Consider the following 20,009-nt stretch of genomic DNA (forward strand, 5'->3'; position numbering starts at 1 on the left):
CTGTCTGTGTGTGTGCGTATGTGCATTTGTGTGTGTGTGTTCGTGTGTGTGTGTGTTTGTATGTGTGCGTTTGAGCTTTATGCAATAGGGAAGTGCATAAAAGTGGTCTAAAGTCCATTGCAGCTATTTCCAATGTTCACTTTTACACCAGTGAGTGAGATGAGCTAAACAAACAAAAAATGTAAGTTGTGAAATAGTTGTAAATTATATTTCTGCGTATTATATATAAACTGAACATTTATGTTTTGTTTGGCTAATTTAACACAATACGACCAGGTTATAGTTGAATCCTATTTGGAGTTAATTCTGGTAAATCGATATTTGAAACTTGTCTCGCCTTCACAACTCTATAAGCGTTTTTTGGGTAATGTTGTAGATCCCCTCGATGAAAGAGTTGATGAAATTATACTGTCCTGTTGATTCTCACATATTTCTTCATAGTATATCATGTTACGATTGCATCTGGTGAGGGCCTTTATGTATTGGCTACAACATGTACAAACAATTATTGCTTCTCCTCGTTGTTTTCCCTTTATATCTCCTTGTTTTAGGTCAAAACAAGGCACGCAGCCAAGTCACGGGTTTATATCGCATCATTGACCGCTTGTTGGTAATGTCATTTCTTGTTTCGGACCAAGCAGTGTGACGGTTTGTGCCAGGATGAGGAGAGATCTTCGGGGGGCACTGCTCCTGCTGCTGACTGCAGCTGTGCAGTCCAGCAGTAAGTGGAAAGGCTCTTTAGTTAGTAGTTGTGTTGTTAGTTGTGGGTCTGTTTACAAAAGAATAAATACAAATACTTTCCTCCACTAATATATATATCTAACTAGACAAACAGATTTTGGATTTATTTGTATAAGTTTGGAGATCTACCTCTGATATTTTTTCAGTGCCCACAGCATTACAAATTGTTCCATTACTGCTGAAAGAAAAGTACCTAAGATAATTGTATTCTATAAAATAAATTAAACCAAACTATGTTAATAAACTGGATGCTGCTCACAGTGTCTTCTCTAGATTATCCACCATGCCGGCAAAATGCATTATACAAAATAGATGTCACAAGAGAACAAGAACAACTTATTCAATACTGTGTCGAAACAAATCCAATCTTCCAGGGTTGTTGGTTGGATGAAGAAATCTTAGATACACATATTTCAAAAACGTGTGCAGTTTCATTAAACAAAGGTTCAAAACAGCCCATTAACTTGTCGTTTTAAATACGTTTCTGTTGTTTCATATATTACTGCTACTGAGTTTGGATTTACGCGCTGAGGTTTGTTTGTCTCATGTGTTGCCAGGCATGTCTGCACCAGGGAAACCGGTCCTGCTCAGCTGCAGGTCCCCAGAGAAGGAGACGTTCACCTGCTGGTGGGAGCCAGGCTCTGACGGGGGGCTGCCCACCACCCACCACCTGTATTACGAGAGAGAAAGGTCAGTCCAATTAGCTTTGTTTTGAATGTACTTGGAATTTGAGAATTGTGCATGGATTCAACAGGTCACAGTAAAAGTTGTAGGAAAGGTGAGATCGAGGTGAATGACCCAAAACAAAACATCAAACCAGTACTCACGGTATGTTTTGACCCCAAGAAGTCCCATAAATACCGAGGAGTTTATCACCCACACCAGTGAAAGTGAAGCTTCTGTTGTTGAGTTGTAGTGTTGGAGACAGGCGAGTGGAAAACTACCGGCTCTCTTGCGGACACAGTAGTGCTCGGTCAGCCGGGCACGAATCTTTGTTGCTGTGCAAGTAGACTCCTGTGTGACCCTCACTCGTCCTGGCCTGAGAAAATGTAAAAAAGCTGCTGGTTAAACATTTTTCAAATGTTGGCAGCATCAATTTTTATGTCCACTAGTTTGGTTCGAAATATCTCGACAACTACTGTAAGGATTGCCATAAAACGTTATACAGACAGTCAAGGTCCCCTGAGGATGAATCCTTACTAGGGATCCCCAATGCCATTGATGTTAACCAATACTTCGGTTAATGCCCGAATAACTTCAATACTCACCCTCAGCTGTAGCTTGTGTTTAGTGTTTGTCATCAGCATGTTAGTTAATTGATGTTAGCATGTATATCTGCCTAATTCCAATCTTAAAAAAGGCCACAATACATGGCAATGTTTTTAATGACAAAAAGTCTGACATTAAGGATGATGTTGTAGTGGTTATGAACAGACTGTGTAGACATCAAGTCCAGCCTTGTACTTGTTTATTGAATGTCAACATGTATTTACTGCCCACAGCACAGTTTTACAATGCTGACTTGCTGTCCTGTCAGCAGAATGCCCTGAGCAGTGTTCACTGGTCACTGAAGGTCTTATTTGTCTACGTACAGATTGGAGGGGACGTACGAGTGTCCGGACTATCTGTCAGCTGGGAGGAACTCCTGCTTCTTTGACAAGAACCACACCTCCATCTGGGTCGACTACTACCTGACTGTAATGGCCTCCAATGCCCTCGGGAATGCCACTTCAGACCCCTTCAAGATAGATGTGATGGAAATCGGTATGTTTCTACCAAAAAGAAGTAAAAATAAAGATATGAACATCATCCTTATATTTAAGTAAAGACAATGATACCAAGCAGGAAAACCAAAATGTAGACAAAGTAACACACACAGTAACTAATGAAGAATGAATTTGTTTTGAAAATCTGATCCTTATAGTGTTATTTCTGGACCTTGGACAAATATGTGGAATATAATTCCAGTGGATTTGGCTCTTCACTGAACTACTTACTATAATGTCTTTATCAATGGTCACATTCCTTTATGGTCTGTTGCTTGACAACAACGAACCACAAAGGAAATAGTTGAGGTTTTCTGCCACTGATTAAATCAAATGAAGTTAAAACATGTTTAATTACTCATTCAATTATATTAGAGTATTGAATTATTTATAATCCGGAATATTTATAGAATATCTTCCTTGCTCACTGGTGTTTTTGTGTCACACTTGAAGCGATACCCTTTGACCTATTGACAGCCCCTCGATCTGTGTATTCTTTAGAGTAGAAGACAGCAAGCAGCAGAACATGATCTGTATTGATTCAGTTAATCAGTTTTATTGGCTGTGCAGCCTTATTGAGTTTAGAAGAATGGAAAATGACTGACAGACGGAAAAGAGGCACAGAAGAAAGCCTGAACAGAATGAGGAGGAACTGGTTTGGGACTGGTGTGAAACTTGTGTACAGTCCAGGATCAGATTTCACAGCTTTAGCTTGGTGTTTGAATGTGGTCTCCTTACTACTGTACATGTGGAGCAGGAACACGTTGCATGCAGGAAAATAATGAATCAACTTAATTAGATTTTGTCTGAGGGATCTTAATTTACAGAAATACCTCGACAACTATTGTATGGATTGACATGAAATGTACCTTTCTATAGCCCCACTGCTATATGTCAGTTTCCACTTGTCCACTGAAATATTTCAACAAATATTGGATGGATTGATATAAAACTTGGTACACACAAAATGTCCCTCTCAGGAGGAATGCTGATCTTATTTTGTGATCACTCAAATTCTCGTCAGGTAAACAGTTGTATTTGTCCAATATGTTGATTATATTGTTTTTAATTATTTCGGGGATGTTTTCTCTTTACAATGACTGACAGGATCTATTTTATTTTTAAGTAATTTTTGTATTGTTGTTTTGAATATATTAGCTTAATCATTTAGCGCACAGCATTTGTTGTATGACTCTGGGCTCAGACTGTTGTTCTGTCTCGACAGTGAAGCCCGATGCTCCTGGAAATGTAACGCTGCGGGTGGAAGAGAGAGAGGCCAGTCCATGTCTCCACGTCAGATGGATGCCTCCCTCTAACACAGACACCAAGTCCGGTTGGGTCACTATTAAATATGAACTAAGGGTCAAAAAAGATAACAGCAACAACTGGAAGGTGGGTTTGAAATTGTAAAAACTGAATTCCTACAAAAGAATTTTCACACAAACACATCCTTCACAGTGGCATCAAGTAGTATTACAGTTGTGTTTTTACCCTTTTGAGTTCCCAAAACTAAATGTGGACTCATGGGATGCTTCACAGTGTGTTTGTTGTGCAGGACAGTGTTTCACTACGAGGACCGAAACTAGACAATCCATGATTTAAAATCTGTTATAAATGTTTTCAGATTCTTTTAGAGGTTTGTTTTAGAGCTGAAACCATAAGCTGATGAATTGATTGAGTACAAAGGTACCTGCTTCTCAATGGTGATCATTCGCTTAGTCCTATATGATAGCCAACTGAATATATTTCACTTTTGGACTAAGGGTTGGACAAAAATAAAAACACAGAAAAATTATATGCAGATTAGTTTCAGCACTACTTTCTTCTTCATCACTTACTGTATGTTTGTATGAACAGTAATACACCCTTTTGTTTTGCAATTATAATCAGTGGACAAACTATATAAATGTATGTGTACATACATATATATACATATACAATATATATTAATGTGACTGACTGTATTCAAGTCATCATTTGCAAAGTGAAGTGTGAAACAGGTAAGGCAAGGCAAGTTTATTTATATAGCACTTTTCTGTACACAACAATTCAAAGTGCTTTACAAAACAAATTAAAATACTTTTTAGGAATAAATACATTAAAAACACATTATACAATTTTACAACAGACATTACAAAGCAAAGATAATAAAATAATAAAAATAAACACCACAGGTAAACAATACATGTTTAAAAGGCATACTGTAGTTCGAATATGAGCATCTCAATTAAAAGCAGCGGCAAAGAGATATGTTTTTAGTCTCGATTTAAAAAATAGTAAGCGTTTCTGCGGACGTGCATTATGCTCGTAATTATGCAGGAGTTCAACAATATACTTTGGTCGTAAACCATGTAATGATTTAAAAACTAGCAATAGTACTTTAAAATCATTTATTTGGCCGACTGGAAGCCAATGTAGATCAAGCCTAAATTTGCCTCTTTCACTTAATTTTCCTTTAGGAAACATGATTAACACAAATTAAAACAAGGAACTGGCTGGTAGAAAAAACTGGAAAAGTACAGAGTTGGAATAAAAATGTTCATTATTTGAGGAGGCATTTGGGGGCATTTGGGACCCAAAGCTGTCTGACCAAACTGGTGAAAATTGTAATTATCTATAACTTCTCTTGAAATCAGGTACACTGTTAAACAGTCGTTTGGTCAATCCAGTAGAGGGCAATAACAGTCTCCTCTAGGACTGTCAACAGGAGTTTCAACTTTGACCCAATTCTATTCTCCAGACTCTGTTTCTGTTTCATTCAGCATATTTTAATCATCCTACTGTAATTCAGTTAAAATAAATGTATTGCAGCAGTAATAATTAATTGGAGTCATTATGATACCTTTCTAAAAAAGAATGCCCATTAGAACAATTGAATATATTATACTTATTTGTATTCCTTTTGAAGAAAAAAAACGTCTTTCTTTTATTTCTCCCTACCCTCGTGTTTGTTGGTTAGGAATCACAAAATCATTTGATTCCTAACTAACAAAAACGAGGGTAGTTTTCATTATCTGTGCAGTTTTTAAGATCATCTACACACAAAGTAAAAACAAGCTATAGTTGATAAATATTGTGTTATAATATTGCAATACTTTTAGCCATTTTTGTTTGCAACTACCATTTGACCAACATCTGACCTTAATCTGGGTATGAGGTCAACGTGGTGATTTTTGTCTTCTGTATTTCTCTAGGAGTACACGTCAGGCACGCAAACTCACTTCAGCCTGTACAGCGTCAGTCCTGGGGGGGTGTACACAGTGCAGGTCCGCTGCTTACTAGATCACGGCTCCTGGAGCGAGTGGAGCAAACATCACCTTTGTGAAAATCTCCAACTGTAAGTCTCGGAAGCTCTTTGGTGAGGCAGCCACTGTTGCAAGCATGACTAATTACTGAAAATGTTTTTTATTTTGTCCTGTTGTACTTAGATCTTCAGAATGAGAGACCGTTGTCGATGTTGATTTCTATCCTCTCTGCCATCCTATTCATAATGGCAGGGTTGATTTTAATCGCGAAGAGGAAATCGTATGTATCTCTGGCAAAAAATATGTATAACTCTTAATAGAAAGTCAAGATGAGGATACTTTGACTGACTCCCCTTTGTTCCCCAGGGTAAAGCAGTGGGTTCTCCCCCCTGTTCCTGGTCCAAAGATAAGAGGAATCAATTCTCAACTTCTCCAGGTAACACTGAATCATGATTTCCCACTCTTGGTGATTTTGTTGAGGTCATAATGTACTGAAATTACTCTAAATAACTTCCAGAGTGGGGGATCTGATGACGTCGGCAATGTCCTGATCATCAAACAGAGCTTTCCTCCTATTTATTTTGTCTGGGAGGACCAGATGGAGGATTACCTAATTGTGACTGAAAATGAAGATTGGCTTTCGTCCAACTCTCAGAAAAGGAAGAAAAGCTTGATTCCCGCTTGCTTCCACTTCGATTCGGCAATCCATTCTAAAGAGTCACCCTGCCACCAAAATGACTGGGAAAAGGATGAGGAAATTAGCCAAGTGGATAACAACAACAAACCATTCACGAACACAGGTTATGTGGATTTTCAGAGACATGTGGAAAACGTTGATGTGAAGCATGTGGACTACAGCAGAGTTAAAGAGGTGAAAAGTGACAATATTCTTTTCCTCGAGAAAGAAAAGGTCCAGAGCTCTGGCTACATACACTTTCAGAGACAAGAGGGAATACCAGAGGACTACAGCAGGGTGAAAGAGGTGGAGAGTGATCATTTGGTCGTCCTGCAGAAACAGAATGCAGCTGACCTGTCCTGTAAAGACGAGGGAAACCACTACACAGACTGTGCCCTTCACAAGCCAAGAAAACCTCATGTATGCACAGAACTCAGCGATAGTGGATATGTAGATACAATCCCTGCACCACCTTTTATGTAAAGTTTTTTGTTTTATATTCAGTGTACAAATATAAAAGTAATATGTCCTGATTTATTGTTGAGAGCTAAAGAAAAAGGCTGCAAATATTCTATATTTTTTGTCATAATTATTGTCTGGATTGCATTGGAATTTGGAACAGACATTCATGTTCAACAGAAGATAAACCGACCTTTTCCTTTTTACAACATCCATGATAGTGACATTTTAGTGTTGGAGTGAAAATGTAACAACCATGGGATAGATTACTGTAAAATGTGTTACAGATTTTTTTTAATGATATACTCTAATGACATTGACTTCTCTCCTGCTTCCAATGATTCAAACTATTTACTTATACATTGAAAAAGCTTGAGATCAAAATCGTCCTCAGACATGCATGTTTTCCATCCTCAGTGAATCTGATTGTTCCTCTACCACCACCGAGTAACATGTATTGACAAACAAGGGAGGATTTGCATGTCATTTAGGACAGACATTAATGTTCTCCATGGACTTCCTCTACCATGAGGTTGACAATCTAAATGTATTGTTGTGAAATGTTTTACATGTATCCCTAGATAATTAGCTTAAAGGTCCCATGTCATGCTTTTCCGGTTATTGCCCGTCCTCTTGTGTGTTATGAAGCTTTTTCTGCATGTAAACGGTCTGCAGAGTCACAAACCCTCAGAGTACACCCTGTAGCGAGTAAGTGGTAAGTGGAGCCTCGCAGCGGCGAAACTGTGGCGCGCTTATTACACTGTAGGTGCACCGCTTTTGGGGGTGCGGGTGCTAGTGGAGCCTTGCAGATGGGGGTGCTGCAGCAGCCCCCTCAGCACCCCCGCGTCCATTCGCGCAGATCCCACGCAGCAAGCAGGAAATGAACCCAGCTCACACTGTCTGCTCCTCGCAGCAGCGAGCCGCGCAACGTCCCGCCAACACGGCACCCAGACCCCAAGCAGCATTCTCATCTGTTTGTCATTACCGGTGTCATTTTCTGGTTGCTAACGCCATTGTAACACATAGTCACTGATGTTATATTTATTTCCTTAATATGAAATGTATTTAAATGAGGACTTTAAAATAGCTCAAACATTGAGTTGACTTTATATTACTTTTTAAATAATATAGATTTGTTTTTATATCCATGTAAGGATAGAGTATTCCAATGTCTTGACACAGGTGATATCTTTTTATGAATCTATTTTTAAAGAAACAAAGATAGCAGAGTGCATTTGAAAGGTTTGTTTATTGTTGCACTTTTTTAAGCGCAGAGTGCAGTGTAAGCCCTGGATTGCCTCAGTTTAAGGACAAAAGAAGAGTGCATGCATTTTGTTTTTCACTTGTTTATTTTCCATCTACTTTTTTCCAGCTCTGTCATAAGATGTTTTACCTCTTTTCCCCAAATAAACACTTTCTTCTATAATTCAACATTTCCAAGATTCTTTATTTAAGTCAAGAGTTTAACTATTTACTCTTACACATGACATATCATTAAAATATCAAAATAATGTTCTATATCTTTTTCATTTTAAACTTTTAGAAGACTCTCTCTGAGTTTGGGGATTCCTTAGGAAAGCGTACTCGGTCCACTTCTCACTCATGTTTATTAATGACGCCCACTAACTTTTAGTAAACACTGCATTTATTCAATTCAATTGACACCGTACATTGTTATTCAGCTTGAATTCAAATGTATCAACTATAACCTGAATTTGTATTTCCTATTTTACATGCGACTGACAAATCTATAAAAGAAAAAAAATATTGCTTGTATCTTGATACTCACAGGAAATGTTTTCAATACCCACCCTTTCCTTGAGGATGTATACTTCACATTAGTTTTCATCCTAATGGAATTGGTTAAAATCTTCATGCAGTTTTACATTCCCATTGAATCACAGTTTGGTCTCTCACCACCACAGAACTTTGCCACTTTACAGGTAGTCTTATCCCTAGGGCTATTTCACTTATCTTTCATTTGTAATTCCTTAGAGCCAAGAAATAGTCATCGCCCACAAAACCATAAACCGGTTCATGTTCTTCTTTACACGACAGTTTGCAATGACAAAGCAAATGAAGACATTATGTGTTAGTTATGAAGCTTTAAAGGCTGTGCTCACTCCCATGATGCTTGATCTGAGCAGCTGGTGGCTGTAGTCTAAGATTCACTCAAAAATGTTGAGGCAACTTCCTAAGGAAAGTCTTTCTGCTGTTCCCTGCTAATTGTTTAAGACATTTTAGAAACAAGTTGACATTACATATTCTTTTCACAATTTAAACATTAATTATTTCTCAATATTCATAAGTCACAATGTAAGTATTCTCTTCTGTAGAGTACATCCGAGTCCTCTGAAATTGAACCAATTAGTTTTAAAATGTCAAATGTTGCCATTTATTGCCTTTTCAAAGCGTGATTGACACCTATCACTTTGTGATTCTTCCTGTTGTATCATTAGACTATTTTATAATTCCTTACTATGTGGATTCAAAGATAACTCACAAAACAACCATTTTAATTAAATGAACAGCTTGTAATGTTCCTTAACATTATCATATGCTGCCATTCACACCTAATCACAGGCAGTTCTACAAACGTGTGAAAAACAAAAAATACAGGCTCTACTATGTAGGCATTTGCATTCTCAAAGATGGATGATCTAAGATCAATAGGATTTTGAGCTTGTGAAATGAAAATAAATTAGACGCTTTGTAAACCTGTAAAAATCTGTGCAAAAGTGTACAGGAACATTTGTAATTATTTTGAAAATGGGTAAATAGATGATCCCACGTATTTCATCAATAGGAAGCAACACAAACAATAAGAAAAAATAATAACGAGTGTGACTGTGAGAAACTCAGCGCTCCAACTTCCCACACTGTGTGTGACACTGAATCCACATCTAACATTTCCCCATCAATGCAGTGCACAAAGGAAATCTGAAACCTAAAAATGTGGCATTTTTTAAATTTCATCTTTGTTATAATGTATTGTTAGTGTCCATCCATCTTCTCCCGCTTATCCGTGGTCGGGTCGCGGGGGTAGCAGTTCCAGCAGAGAGCCCCAAACTTTCTTTTCCCTGGCGACATCAACCAGCTCTGACTGGGGGATCCCAAGGCGCTCCCAGGCCAGCGAAGAGATATAATCCCTCCACCTGGTCCTAGGTCTACCCCTTGGTCTCTTCCCAGCTGGACGTGCCTAGAACACCTCCCTAGGGAGGTGCCCAGGTGGCATCCTAACTAGGTGCCCGAACCACCTCAACTGGCTCCTTTCGACACGAAGGAGGAGCGGCTCAACTCCGAGTCCCTCCCGGATGACCGAACTTCTCACCTTATCCCTAAGGGAGACACCAGCCACCCGGCGGAGAAAACCCATCTCGGCCGCTTGTATCCGCGATCTCGTTCTTTCGGTCATGACCCATCCTTCAGGACCATAGGTGAGGGTAGGAACGAAAATGGCCCGGTAGACAGAGAGCTTTGCCTTCTGGCTCAGCTCCCTTTTCGTCACAACGGTGCGGTAAAGCGACTGCAGTACCGCTCCCGCTGCTCCGATTCTCCGGCCCATCTCACGCTCCATTGTTCCCTCACTCGAGAACAAGACCCCGAGATACTTGAACTCCTTCACTTGGGGTAAGGACTCACACTCTATTGTTGGTGTATATTGGTTTAATATGCTGTTGTTTTTATACTAAAAGCTAAAACAGTATACTATAAAAGGTGACAACTTCAGTGTCATGTACAGGGTGGATGCATTGAGTTTCTCAATATATTTTCCTAACAAGACACATTATATTTGAATTCAAAAGCTTGAATATCGTATTTAGTTTCCTCCTCCCATTTCACAAGTTGTAAATATTATTTGACTTTATTTAAGCCCTATTTCAGTTTGCGTTTGGCAATTCACCTTGTCCATTCCCACATTTCCTGTTCTAACTCTAATGTCCCTGACAAATAATGGCTGACAGGATATACTTTCAACTGAATTGATAAGAGGTCAAAAAGCACCATAATGGTTTCAGGGCAGAAGTCACCACTGATCATTTCTTTGTACTGTGTAACTGGTTGATTTTCTACACATGGTACATAAACCCCTGTTCGTCCTCTACTCTGATCAAAGACCACATGGTTCAAAATTCATATTATGGGATTTCTTTAAATGAGTGGTTTGGTCCTATAAAGTCAGTGATTCATCTTCTTCAGTTTCTAACCCACACAAACTCTAACATACATGGCTCTGCCTGATTATCTTCAACTCAAAACATTAATTAAGATTTTCAAAAAGAAAATAAGACATTCCTTGCAACTTTACCAAAATGATTAACTTCCTGATAAAATCCTAAAATTGAGATTAATCACTGAAGCAGAGCAGCGTGCATTAATCCTTTTCTGCATGTTGGATTATCCCATCCAAGTTTCTTCCAAACATATAATCAGCGCGATTAAGTTCATTATTTGTTTAGGCACAGAGAGATTGGCCACTGTCAACTCTTCTCATCTTCTTCAGTGTTTTCTGTACATTCACTGTCTAAGCGCATGGAGCTCAGCTGCTCTTCAAAGTTCAGAAATGTGTGGTTGCAATCCTTCTCCAACATTTTCTTCCAAATTTTCACTGGAAGGAGAAATACAAAAAGAGGATTATTTGACTTTCAGCAGTGAATTCTGTTATTGTATTAAAAGGTCACCTATTATGCAAAATCCACTTTTTCATGTCTTTTATACATAATTATTAGGGCTGTCAGTCGATTAAAATATTTTATCACGATTAATTGCATGATTGTCCATAGTTAATCACGATTAATCGCAAATTAATCGCACATTTTTGATCTGTTCTAAATGTACCTTAGAGGAATATTTTTCAAGTTTTTAATACTCTTATCAACATATGAGTGGACAAATATGCTTTATGCAAATGTTTGTTTATTATCATTTGAACAATGACAAATATTCTCCTGAATATTCTCAACACAACAACATGGAACCTCTCACTCTCTCCCAACCCTACTTCCTTGCACTAGGGCTGAACGATTAATCGATTTTTAAATCGAAATCGCGATTTTAAATTATGCGTTTATCAAATCGCAAAGCCTGTGATTTTATTTTTTAAATAAATAAATGTTTTTTCTTGTGTGTCAGTCGTCCACACCAATCAGAAGTGCTGTGCTCCACATATACCAGCCATTGTTAACCAATCAGAAGTGGCCCATGATAGAAGGTGATAGACAGATTGATCCAATCACCTGCAAAGTATTTTTGAAAGTGCCTGCCTTTTCCAAATGGCTTCCAATGGAGCTTTAGATGCTTTGGTGAAACCAACCATCTGAGTCAGGTTAGTGATGCTCCATCACATGTTTTACATCTATTCCAGGGTGAATCTTAAACTGAAGCTTGACTTTAAAGCAACCCAACGGAAGTTTCATGTAAGTTTAGTTCTTTCACTCGTAGCTCGGGCTGCTAGAGACGGGAGCACGTTGATACGACCTTCCTAGCCGCCATGGCCGCATTTTACAATAAACTTCCGTTGGGTCGCTTAAAAACAAATATCACAAATCGAATCGCAATCGCTGTCAGAAAAATCGCAATTAGATTATTTCCCCAAATCGTGCAGCCCTACTTTCCTGAGTAGTTGCTCAAACAGACAAGCCTGTTTACAGTTGTCGGCAAAATGCCGCCCCTCTGTCTTCATCTTCAGTCAGAGCATGAGACTGAAGTTCCCACTGTGAGTCAAAATAATGCGCTGTGATGTGCAGTCGACACGTTGGATGCGATCCGAATGATCTAACGCAGCCCCTCGTCCTCCACAATGTTAAGCTGTAGCCACCCATTTAGCTATCGCTGTTGTTGTCCAGGCGTCTCCCCGGCAAACTTTCAAGCGTGGTCTCCCGCAAGCGAGCAGCAGGAGCGGGGCTGTCCGCATCAGCTGTGTGCTTGGCTTGCTGTTTAAAACACCTTTTTTTTGTATCCATATCTCTCGCTAGAATCTCCCACCATCCAACTAACAACAACAACGTCAAGCCTTTGGGCTCTGAAACTACGGGCGGGCCGAGGACAAATACACATGCGTTAATCACACGTTAAAATAATTTGTGGCGTTAAAAATGTTTGCGTTATTAACGTGTTAACTTGACAGCCCTAATAAATATGTGTCCCCTCTGTGTAAAGAGGTTCTGAAAGTTTCAGGAAAATATATTCTCTCTATTTTTGTCCCAATCCATTTATATAGAAACGTTCCACTTTGTGATGTCACAACTGTTTTTTGGCTTGTGTAACAATTGGCCAATAAAACAACCAAGGTAACACCCGCCAACCGTATCACCTGAATATCCTCCTCGAGTACCATTGTGTTTTTTAACCAATCATCTCTCAGAGGGGCGTGGCCAGCAGCAGCTCAATTGCATTTAAAACTACAGACAGAGAATCAGCGCTTTTGAAACGGGGCTGAAACAGAGGGGTTTATGGGATGCTACAATGCATGATCTGTTTGGTATTTCGAGCCAAACACTTCAGAGACATGTTTTGTATATATCTGAGCCCTCTAATACATTTTAGAAAAATTGTTTTAAAGCTTTAACTTATTTTTACTTTGTTAGACCCATTCATATGAAGATGGCATCACAGCAGACACTTACTGTACTCCGGCTCCTCTGGCTGTGTGGGGTCGGGACTGGGCTCCGCCTCCTCAGCCGGGCTGCTGATCTGCAGCTCTTCCTCATTGTTCCCTGCCTCCTCTGCCTCTTCCTGGCCTGTCTGCTCCAGGCTTGACACCATCGTCTCATAGGCTTTCCTGGCCTCAGACGACAACTCTATCATCTTATGATAGAAGTCCTGTGGGTAAGAAAGTTTCAGCTTGTTAAAACAACTTTTTATATGCTTATTTTAAACAGCTTTAAGGCTCATTTCAAGGACATCTTTCTTTTAAGTGATAAGTACGCAGAACATGAATATAAACCCCACCTGTGCACCATCATAGTTGAAGATGCCCACCAGGCTGACAGGCACTGCCTTGTTGACGCAGCGACCCAAAGCTTTCCTGGAGAGGGCAAACACAAATGGCACCCCTTGTTCACGACAAGTGTCGATGATGGTGTAAAGAGCCTCGTCCAGGCCGCCTTTGGACTGGATGCGTTCACAGTTGGGTGAGATGACGACACACTTGACCTTCCTGAGTTTGAGGTGCTTCAGGACTTCTCTGAGCCCCATCACAATGCGTCTTTTCATGCGAGCCTTCATGGGGTCCTTCTGGTAAAGGCGGTCCTGGAATCGAACCAGCTCCTTCAGCAGAGTCGTTACACACTCATCCACGGTTTTGCTCAGCATCTGGTTGCAATAGCTGTACAACAAATATACAAAATAAATGTGGGACAAACAATGATTCATTAAGTAATTGTGTGAGATCAAATGTTTTGGACAGAGAACAAACATAGTTTACAACTTGTGACTGGATGTGCAGGTTTCGGTCTTACTCTCTGAACTTCCTGCTGTGGATTTTGGGTCGACTGGGTTGGCAGGGCACAGGTGAGATGGGTTGTTGCTCTACAATCTCCTCTTCATCGCCCTCTTTCACCATTTGGCTTGTGCAGTTCATCTCTGACTGATCTTCAAGTTCTTCTGTAGGTGTAGGACTCCGGAGCTCACCTGCAGAAGCACAAAATACATCAAATATCAGCTGTAATAAAATATCTAATGTAATGTTATGTGTTGTTTCTAATGCTTGATCTGACCTGGTACATTTGTGTCACACTGCTCTTCTTTTTCTGCATCACTGGTAGGTTTTAACTCACTTTCCGGCAGCAGCCCTCTCTCCTCCAGCAAACGTTTTTGTTTCCTCTCCTCTCTTTCTTTTAAAATGACCTGAATATAAGACAGAAATATAAGAGACAAAACAAAGGCTGAAATATCTGTGTTTGTTCCAGAGTCAGAGATTGACTTACCTTTTTAAGAGGAGTGGGTTTCTTGGCTTTTGGCACCTCTCTCTGCTTTCCTTTCTTCACCAAAGGGCTGGTGGAATCCAGGGGATTGTGTGCAATTTTATCCTGCTGCCAGGGAGGCTTTTTCTGGACTAATGATTGCTTCTGGACAACTGGTAGTCCTCCACCAACTACAGAGAAATCATTTTTATTTGAAATGCCTTACACCAACAGATCAATAAGCATTGTCCCAGGAATGCAAGTGTAATCAAACAACATATGCTTAAAATAGTATTTAACAAAGAGATAAAGAAAAAAGAAAAAGAGAAAGCCATTGAATTATAGTCCAAGATGCCCACCTGAGAGAACGAGTGGTTTGGCGTCCTGCTTGACTTTTTGAGATTGCCTCTTTTCCAAAGCGGCCAACATGTTTCCGATGTCCAGCTGAACAGGAACTTTGCTTTTCTTCCCAGACACCTTTTCAGCTTTCTAAAAATCAGGAGACCAAAAATCATCTCAACAATTTGTGTACTTCACTCTGCATCAGATTGCTACTCCATCACTGCAAGCTGGACCAAGGTCCCCGAACACGGCATTTTTCTATGGTACTTTACATTTTCACAATCAATTGATCAACAAAGTGTATAAATAAAGTGTTCACAACACAATAGAAGTAAGACTAAGGAAAACACTTAACATGGTTTGGCAAAATGGTGGAGCTTCCCATTGACATCAGGACAGAAAGTCTACATATCCTGTGTCGAAACATCAAAACCCACTTTTTTTGCTTGTACAGTTTCCTTAAGGATACACACAGTTTGAAAACAATTCACACTTGTTTTATTTGTGACAAAAATACCAACCTGTCCTTTCTTAGATGTCTCTGTTGGCTGAGATTTTCCGGCAGCTGATTTTCCCTTGGTTTGGTCAGCAGACTGATGCTGAACAATTTCTCTTTGGTTTTCCTTAAAAAAGAAAATAAATAACACAATATGTGTTTTTCAAATTACTTCCAACTATAAAGCAAGGAATCTCTGTCTCTGTTGGTTAATCTCGGCTACTTTACACGTGGCAGGAGTTTTGCTGGGGACCCAAGGGCATGCGCTGTCCTGACTGGGTGAGCATCCAATATTGATCAACTATATCTTTAAATAAAAAAGCTAATTCCGATTCTACTAATTAAATCCCTACATGCTCTAGTTGGTAGCTGCAGTATGAGTAAGCCAGTTGCCAATAGGGGGCTTAAGAGGGCTTAGCCCACTTAGTTCTATTTTGTCCCCTCAGTTTATGCTTTTCTGGCTTTTCCTGAGACTCCAAACATGAACATATCAAACCAATCCTTGCTCCTTTACACTTGCTATCTGTTGCTTTTAGAATTCATTTTAAAATGTAACTGATTACTTACAAAGCCCTGAGAGGCCTTGCACTAGTGCTGCATCATTTTAAAGACCTGTGGATTTTCCACCTACGTAATTTCATATTAGCAAAACCAGACAAAGACACAGTGTTTTATGTGAACCCATCTGGGAGAAGAAATAACTGATTTCTACCTCATTGCCTAGTTTTGCTGCATAGCTGCTGGTTGTCAATCTATCTGCCCCAGTCAGAGCAGGAGTCAAACCTGGGAACTCTTCCTCATCCTGAGAAGACAAAATGCAACAAAATCATCCTCCAACACAAATATACTTAAATATATTATATATAGAAAGAGAGACATAATTTTCACTTACCTCAAATTTAGGAGGTGCCTGATACATTGCTGGCTCTTCGGCCTCAGCTTCTGCATCTTCACCTTTAGACTTCTTCTTCTTTTTCTTTCTCTTTTTCTTCCCTGGAGCTCCCTCTTCCTGCTGTGCAGTCATTTCTTCCGTCTGAAGAGAAGGGACAGAAAACAATGTTGCACAAGGGACTGCAGAAAAACCCAGATAATTACCTGACAAAGACATGTATTACTTAAAGGTACTGACACCTTTAACAGAATAAAAAGCCATGTATCAGGCAAGAAATATCAAGTTCAAATACTTTAAAAACTAAATAAAACTATTTTTAAGACTTTTCAAAATCTGCAACACCCTGTAAAAATCATTATCCTAGGCTGAATTCAAATATAAATGTAATCTAACCTGCATGTGGTCGCTGTTGATGGTCTTCTCTTTAGGAACAGGTTTCTTTGGAGGCTGAGAGGCAACATTAGCCCAGGAGGTTACGTCAGGCTGACCTGCTCACAGAAATAATACATAGATGAAATGAAATATAACTGACACTCCCTTACGGTACGTCCACACAGCAGCTTTTCAAAAATCTTGAAAATCTTGGAGCTGGGCGTGTCTGACAGCTTGGGGATTTTTTGGGAGCAATGCGACCAACAACCAATCACATGAATCTCCCGCCCCCGACATACAAAGCAAAAAACCCCGGGGATTTTATGCGAGCAATATATATATATATATATAAACTCCCCAAACAGGCGAAAACCTACCAGTTTCACCCACTGTCTCTGCCACCTCCCTCCATGCCTGGTTCCTCCGGTTTGTATCCCGTTAATAGTTCTGGTCGTAAAGAACCGGGTGATTTGCTACCGTAATTTCTCGTTTGGAATATGAGGAAATGAACTGCGGTCTGGTTCTCCCTGCTTACACGCGGTTTGATTGGCTAGCACTTCTACTGTCAGCTTTGCATAAACATGTTTGATTGGCTGGCGCTTCCAGCTCAGCTTCAAAAGTTGAACATTGCTCAACTTTTGAATCCTGGAAATCCTGGACATCCTGGAAATCTTCGCTTCGCTCCCCCACAATGCAGTTCGGCGAAAAGCGAGGCAAAGTGACGTCATCCCCATTCAAAGTCAATGGGCAGAGAAGCGTTGGAAGCGGTGGAAGATTCTTCTGAAGCTGCTGTGTGGACGTACCGTTATAGTCATTGAAAGGCTGACTATGGGTACTTTCTCTTACCTGTTGACGTAGCTGATGAATCTGGCTTAGCATTGGTGTACATTTTTCGGGGGTCAGTCTGTGTTGGGGATTCTTTCCTGGCAGACTATTCAATAGAAAATTACAGTAACACCAAATGTATGAGTAGCACTCTACGTTTGTGGAGCATTCAGTGCGAACTGCACAACATCACATTTCATTTCTCACCTTCCATGAAGATGCTGATGTTTGTGGGCTCGGGGTTGGAGGAGGAGTTAAACCCCAGCCTTCTCTTGAAGCAATCGGAGGGCTCGGTTTGCCCATCGGACCCCCAGCTAACTCTGGGAAGTCAGTCATCTTCACTTCAAATGGGGCCAAGTCTTCCTTTGCTGGTTTGGACTTCCCTTCAGAGTTTGGGGCAGACCTGGCACTTCTAAAACCTAAAGGTGCAATAACAAGCAAAGTTTAATAAACATTATTACAATTATTCAGGAATAATTCAACAAAGCCATGGGTGATCCCTAGTACCTTTTTTCTGGGCTTCCAGTGAGTTCTTGCCCAGAAATCTGCCTTGCGCAGGGAAGCCAATGTTGCCTTTTGATGTCTGTGAAGTTGGAAAAAAATCGCTGAAATTACTTTCATAAAGATTTTTTTTTTTCCTGTAAAATGATAGAGGTGCAAATGAATCTAACCTTTGCCTGTGCATCCTGTGTGGACCTTTCTCTCTGCAGGACATCCTCCCTGGTGTCTTTAACTCGACGGCTGCTGCTGTAGCCATGGGTTCTTGACACGCCTACTACTTTTCCCTCTGCTGTTGCTCCATTTGTATTTGATGGATTCTGCTTCTGCTTCTGGCTCTGGCTCTGACCTGACGACCAGTTCCTTAACAAAGTTTGGATATTTACACAAATAAGGGGCTGGAGGTCGGTCTATGAATTCCATTCAACTTCAGACAGATAGGTCCAATATAAGTGAAAACAAGTATTGAATACAACACTTGGACATAAACACAGAGATTACAATTTAAAGAAATGTTTGTTTCATTTTTCCACGCCTACCCTCTTAAACTCTGTTCGGACACATAATGATTTGGCAGCATTAGAGGTGGGGATGAGGCTGTGTGTGGCTCCGCAGGATCCTTTCTCTGTCTCCACTGCAGCCTCAAGTCAGGAGACTGCAGGGCAGCAGATGACAGTTTGCTCTCCTGGGGAAAAGTAAAGATTGTCAACAGTCTGCTGGAATACGACCTTTGGCTAGTTATTCAAGTGAAGCCTTGTATTGCCATACTTATATCAAAACTACTAGACCACTTTAGACACACACTTCTCTCAGACTAAATAGTTGGTTAGTCTCAACTTTTGTTTCCAGTTCAGTTAAAGATTAAACTATTTAGCCGTTAGCTCAAATCAACATCTAGGTTAGCTAACGTGACAGACCTAACTTTTGAGTATACTTTCGAAGCTAAATGCATTACAAAAAGTCTCAAAAAACAGCATATTGATCTGGTAATAGGGCTGATAACTTAAAGTAACATCTACACAACCACTTAAGTTATCCAAAAGTTAGCAGTTAGCTACACACGACAGCGTTTTTTTTAGCGTTATTGGCTAACTTGCTAGCTAAAAAACAATCATAACGTTATTTCTGGTAAACTACCTTGTCCATATTCGGGTTTTCCTATATGTAGTCACATATCCGCATGTTCACTCTGTCTGACTTCCACGTGTTGTCAGGCTCCCTGTCACAACGCTGCTGCGTGTATCTAACTACTTCAACAGTGTGTAAGCTCTCCGGGCTAACAACCTGTTTGATAGCATAGCATAGCAGCTAGCTTAGTTCAGCCTGAAACTGCTGATGAATATGTGCAGTGAGGAGAGCTAACAGCGACATCTTCTGGCTTACATCCCAACTAACACTTCTTCAGAAGCTCCAAACAACACTAACTATAATAATATCTACAAATAATAATATATTAAGAGTATGAATAAAACAATATTGTGTCACCATTTAACTAGTTTGAATAAAGCAAAATCAGTAGTACCATAAGAGGTTACCAAACAGTGTCACAGCTCTCTGTCAATCAGATGCATGTGTCTTTTTAATATCTTTGCATCCTTGATGACATTTTATATTGAATGATACTGTTGTATTTGGTAGTCTTTTCTGCTCCCTCATTATATTATGTGTTATTGATGCCATGTAACCATATCATCAGTCGGGTTTACATTGTTAACATACTAACATGTAACTCTGCTGTGTGATACAATATATATCCAAAACAATAAGAAAAACATAAAATAATTAAACTTTAA

General features: G+C 39.8%; 2 protein-coding genes across 2 annotated transcripts; one reads left to right on the forward strand and one right to left on the reverse strand.

Annotated features, from left to right (window-relative positions):
- Positions 1 to 116: 116 nt before the first annotated feature.
- Positions 117 to 8,330, forward strand: prlrb (prolactin receptor b). The gene is given in 10 exon segments (XM_071204348.1): positions 117 to 181; positions 642 to 721; positions 1,299 to 1,431; positions 2,336 to 2,505; positions 3,733 to 3,899; positions 5,702 to 5,815; positions 5,817 to 5,844; positions 5,936 to 6,032; positions 6,119 to 6,188; positions 6,270 to 8,330. Coding segments are annotated over 9 exon segments (1,482 nt in total). The 5' UTR covers positions 117 to 181; positions 642 to 660; the 3' UTR covers positions 6,912 to 8,330.
- Positions 8,331 to 10,535: 2,205 nt separating this feature from the next.
- On the reverse strand, positions 10,536 to 20,006 carry secisbp2 (SECIS binding protein 2). Its single transcript, XM_034090864.2, has 17 exons — positions 19,354 to 20,006; positions 18,756 to 18,901; positions 18,390 to 18,579; positions 18,226 to 18,301; positions 17,926 to 18,137; positions 17,740 to 17,824; positions 16,915 to 17,009; positions 16,522 to 16,662; positions 16,342 to 16,431; positions 15,655 to 15,756; positions 15,151 to 15,280; positions 14,816 to 14,982; positions 14,606 to 14,735; positions 14,348 to 14,519; positions 13,839 to 14,214; positions 13,514 to 13,709; positions 10,536 to 11,496 (listed from the first exon to the last, which is right to left on the reverse strand). Exons 1-17 carry the CDS (start codon positions 19,360 to 19,362, stop codon positions 11,369 to 11,371), a joined length of 2,445 nt encoding a protein of 814 aa, XP_033946755.1. The 5' UTR covers positions 19,363 to 20,006; the 3' UTR covers positions 10,536 to 11,368.
- Positions 20,007 to 20,009: the final 3 nt, after the last annotated feature.

This window comes from Pseudochaenichthys georgianus, chromosome 9 (genome assembly GCF_902827115.2).
Source record: "Pseudochaenichthys georgianus chromosome 9, fPseGeo1.2, whole genome shotgun sequence".
Taxonomy (NCBI): domain Eukaryota; kingdom Metazoa; phylum Chordata; class Actinopteri; order Perciformes; family Channichthyidae; genus Pseudochaenichthys; species Pseudochaenichthys georgianus.